The sequence below is a fragment of the Frankliniella occidentalis genome, unplaced genomic scaffold, assembly GCF_000697945.3.
Source record: "Frankliniella occidentalis isolate FOCC.00 unplaced genomic scaffold, Focc_3.1 Scaffold38, whole genome shotgun sequence".
NCBI classification, from domain to species: Eukaryota; Metazoa; Arthropoda; class Insecta; order Thysanoptera; family Thripidae; genus Frankliniella; species Frankliniella occidentalis.
Window position 1 is genome coordinate 753,412 of NW_026267168.1, and position 4,236 is coordinate 757,647.

Consider the following 4,236-nt stretch of genomic DNA (forward strand, 5'->3'; position numbering starts at 1 on the left):
GGGGGGGAATTTGTCACAAAAGAATTGATCTGAAATAATTCTATAAAAGTTCAAAATTGTCCATTTTTCTACTTTTTCTGGGAAATTTTCTTATTTTTCCGCAAAATTTTCGGACTTAAAAATCCCTACGAAACTTCTGTCTTGCGCGCGCCTCACACCGGTCTAAATGTGCCGCGTTTCGTCTTCCTTCCACAGCCTGTTTGACATGGGCGCCAACTACTACGGCTACGCCTCCGACATCACCTGCTCCTTCCCCGTCAACGGCAAGTTCACCGCGGACCAGCGCCTCATCTACAACGCCGTGCTCAAGGCCAACCTGGCCGTCATGAACGCCGCCAAGCCCGGTGAGTCTCTGCCCGAAAACGGCCGGCGCGGGCATTCTGCTCGCGTCCTCTGTCATCTTATTGTCTTATACTGCGCCCCTTATTTTCATGCGTCCCGCTCTTCCCAGGTGTGTCCTGGGTGGACATGCACCGCCTCGCCAACCGAGTCATGCTGGGCGAGATGGCCGCCGGAGGGCTGCTCAAAGGCGACGTGGACGACATGCTGAAGGTAAGAGCACACGGTCTCCGCGAGCCCGCCGCGCTCACCGACACACGATATTTTTCGTCCATGATTGTTTTCCGGGAGCAGCAGACATGAGTTTGCTGAGTGGTGCGTAAAGCGCCTCCTTGGTTTGCGCTTTGGCCGCTTGTGCGCCCCAAGGCCAAATGCCTGGCCGCTGGTCCTGGTCTCGAGGGGGACGCTTCCGGTCACTGGACTAATTACCACTACACCATATAGCCCAAAAGCGCGTCCGAAATACCGCGCCCACAACTTTTTGTTTTCAGTACTCGACGTAATTTTTTTTTTTTTTTTTTTCAATCGAGAGCAGGCTGGACTGGGCGCTGTCTTCCAGCCGCACGGCCTGGGCCACTTCATGGGGCTGGACGTGCACGACGTGGGTGGCTACCTGGACAAGGACCCGCCCAGGCCCACCGAGCCGGGCGTCAGCAAGCTGCGCACGGCCCGCGTCCTGCAGCCCGGCATGGTGCTCACCATCGAGCCCGGCTGCTACTTCGTGGACCACGTAAGTTTTCTTCTCTGCCACTACGCATCTCTCCCCGCGTCCAGAAAGTACGTCCGTTTTCCCCCAGACTCGTTTCTGCAACTAAACGGGGAGCTTGACGCCCGCGCGACTCAGGGTAGGCCAGCCCGGAGTACACGTATGCGCTGCAGGCAAGATGTTGCCTACCTACCAGGCGCTACTGTGAGCTCGCAGAAGCGGAATTTTGCAGTTTCGTAAGGGCGAATGCCGGACTTACTCTCCGGATGATCCCGCCTAGGAGGTATAGCAGGCGGCAGGATAGCCGACTCAGTGGTTTGTCGTTCGTTCCGCTGATCCACTAATTTTGTTTGTCTCAGCTCCTGGACGCCGCGCTGGCCGACCCCGTCAAGTCCAAATTCCTAGTCGCCGATCAGATTGCGCGCTTCCGAAACTTTGGTGGTGTGCGCATCGAGGATGACGTCCTCATCACGGAGACGGGCTGCGAGGACCTCACCAAGGTGCCCCGCTCGTAAGTAGTTGCACAACGAGCCTCCCCCCCCCCTTTTTTTCGCCCGGGATTACGGGCGTGTGCGATTTTGCTGCGGCGCTGACGCATGTTGTATTTTTTTCCAGGGTGGAGGAGATTGAGAAAACTATGAAGGAGAAGGAGGGTGGCGTCGAGATTCCCTCGCACATCACCAAAGTCAAGCATGGACTCCCCTCCAACTGGCACCACTGAGACCCCGGCACTTGCTGCGCGCTCATTCGAGCACCCTGTACTGAAACTGTTGGCTCTTTTACAGCCTTTGTGTATAAATCAGAAAAAAGTCATTACTGATGATCGTATTATTTTTGTATGAATATTACTTGTTAAGGCTCATGCTGTTATTTACATGGAATAAATAAGCCACTGTGATTTTTAACCGGCGTGACTCTGTTACTCACCTCTATGTGGTGATCGTTAGTCCTGGAAGCCCCTCCTGGAAGCGATTTAACTCGACGGCTCCGCGCCGCGCCTAGTCACTTTTCTGGGGATCTTTGGCCCCGAGCTAGTCAGGTAGCCCGGCGGCTCCAAAGTCCACCCGGGACAGCGACCAGCCTCTCGAGCGACCCACCGCACCGCCTCCCCCAGAAGGCTCTCCTTGCGCTGGAACCGCTGGAATGGGCGCGTGGACGTGGACGGTCCGCCAGGACACTTTTGTGTTTTGTGCTACAAAAACTGCAGTTGTACTGACACACACCTCGCTACTAACAGAAGCTTTTCTGTTCCTTTTTTGCTACGCGTCTATGGCGCGGAAAGAATGAGAACAAATTCAAGCCGCCAACGTACGCGCCACGCAGCATAACTCGTCGGTTTTTCTCTGGCGTTATTATTCGGCGTGTTTAGTTGTGTGTGTATGTTATCAAAGTGGCGTATAAAGGTTTTCCTTGAATCAAGCGCGCATCTTTATGCATGAGGGTCTGGCCGCGCTTCGGTAGCGCCGGCGCGTGGGCAGCGACACAATTTCGCGCAGTCTGAAAATTTGCTAGTCTCCTTTACAAAAAGCGACGGCAAAAAGAGGGCGCGGGAGAGCGTGTGGCTGCCTACCTACACGGGGGGGTTTCGGCCGGCTCGCGCCGTTCATAGGGGAAAGTTGTATTTCTCGGTATTTCTTATTTCGATATAGTTCAAGAGGGAAGGACCATAGCCTTGCTCAGATTTTGTTTCCGCCCTTGTCTTAAAGGAATCGGCAGAGTCTTTTTATCAAAATGGGAAGCTTTTGTCAATCTGCTCATCTTGATCAATGTGGGAGACTTTCGCCTGTATCTAGAAAAGTGTGTGTAAGAAGGGGGGGGGGGTATAGAGCCCTGTATATGGGACTGCCATGTAGGACTCTACCTCTCGGCAACTGATGCTCGCAACAAGACTCGATCCAAACTGGCCCCACGATTTTGCACTTTAAGCCCGCGCGCTCGACTGAGGCGCGGCTGCGGCTGCGGCTACGTCGTCGGCGCTGGACGGACAATCCCGACAAAATCACAGCAATCCCGGCAGCAGCTTGAGCAGCAGCAGCGGCGGCGGCAGCAGCAGCAGCAGCAGCGGCGGCGGCAGCAGCAGCAGCAGCAGCAGCAGCGGCAGCAGCAGCGGCAGCAGCAGCGGCGGCGGCGGCAGTAGCAGCAGCAGCCAGCGTCCCGCTATTTGCGCATGGGCGCTCCTCGCGGCCCGCGGCTGGCTGGCTGGCAGGCTGGCCCTCCTCTCTGGTGTGGCGGGGTCAGGGATCGGCGCGCGGCGGCCGATGAGCATTAAAGCCGATTCGTGTGTGTGCCCCGCGGGTAGGGCCCTCCCCGCTGCCATGTGCCCGTCGCGGTGGCATTACGAGCCAATTAGCTCCGTCCTGCTACATCAAAATCAGGAGGAGGATGCGCCCCGGCGGCCCCGGCCGAGGAGCAGGAGCGGGAGAGGGAATGCCGCCGCACCGCGAGGTAGAGGAGGAGGAGGAGGAGGGGCCGCCGGGTATAAAAGGTGGGGAGCGCCCGGCACTTGGCGCTCCCGCGTCCCCGTCCGTCGCTGATCCTCGAGCTCCTCGTCGTTCGGCAGGAATAATTCAACAAATATGGCGCGCCCTGTCGTGGTGAGTCTCCCCGGTGGTGTACGAGTATGCTCTGTCAAATATCGCGCCGTCGTTTAGAGCCCTAGATTGAGACTCCAAGTGTCGTTCAATGAGCATCGAGCGTATCGTGTGATGTGTGACCATCATGTGCTCGCGAGTCTCGCGTCCCGTGTTGCATCTATATATGGTTGTCACGTTACGTGACTCTTTCGTAGGTTTCTCGCCCTTTCTGTAAAGTGAAACTGATCGTACTCCTCCATTCGTTGCAGATTCTCCTCGTTTTGGCGGTTTCGCTCGCCGTTCAGGTGTCGCTGGCGTTTCCCCAGGTACGTTATTTGTTCTGTTTGTCAGTTTTCTTTTAAATTGAGTTGTTTGTACAGCGGTGTTTCTTTTTCTTTCCCCATCTCTTAAGGTGAACGTCAACTACCCTGGTGGTTTCGTCAGTGTTCCCAACAGAGGCCAGGGCGGAGGCGTGCAAGTAGCCTATCCAGGAGGATTTGTCAATGTGCCCAACAGATTTTCAACCTTCCTCAGTGGCGGACGTCCATCTAATGGTTTTGTATCTTTTCCCGGTGGCAGCGTTAATTATGGAAAATAATATGATGTGATAAATATATA

At 55.6% G+C, this 4,236-nt stretch overlaps 2 protein-coding genes across 3 annotated transcripts in view; both read left to right on the forward strand.

Moving 5' to 3' along the window:
- LOC113213003 (xaa-Pro dipeptidase) overlaps window positions 1–4,236 on the forward strand; it is a 75,330-nt gene that overhangs the window by 63,151 nt on the left and 7,943 nt on the right. The window lies entirely within an intron of this gene.
- On the forward strand, window positions 176–1,950 carry LOC127748681 (xaa-Pro dipeptidase-like). The gene is made up of 5 exons (XM_052266361.1): window positions 176–344; window positions 452–552; window positions 875–1,069; window positions 1,405–1,556; window positions 1,661–1,950. Exons 1-5 carry the CDS (start codon window positions 206–208, stop codon window positions 1,764–1,766), a joined length of 693 nt encoding a protein of 230 aa, XP_052122321.1. The 5' UTR covers window positions 176–205; the 3' UTR covers window positions 1,767–1,950.

Bases quoted from the DNA above. Each gene is read 5' to 3' on its own strand.
- LOC127748681 (XM_052266361.1), top strand. From the start codon at position 206: ATGGGCGCCAACTACTACGGCTACGCCTCCGACATCACCTGCTCCTTC. The intron at 553-874 runs GTAAGAGCACAC...AATCGAGAGCAG, and splicing joins ACGTGGACGACATGCTGAAG to GCTGGACTGGGCGCTGTCTT. The intron at 1,557-1,660 runs GTAAGTAGTTGC...ATTTTTTTCCAG, and splicing joins CTCACCAAGGTGCCCCGCTC to GGTGGAGGAGATTGAGAAAA.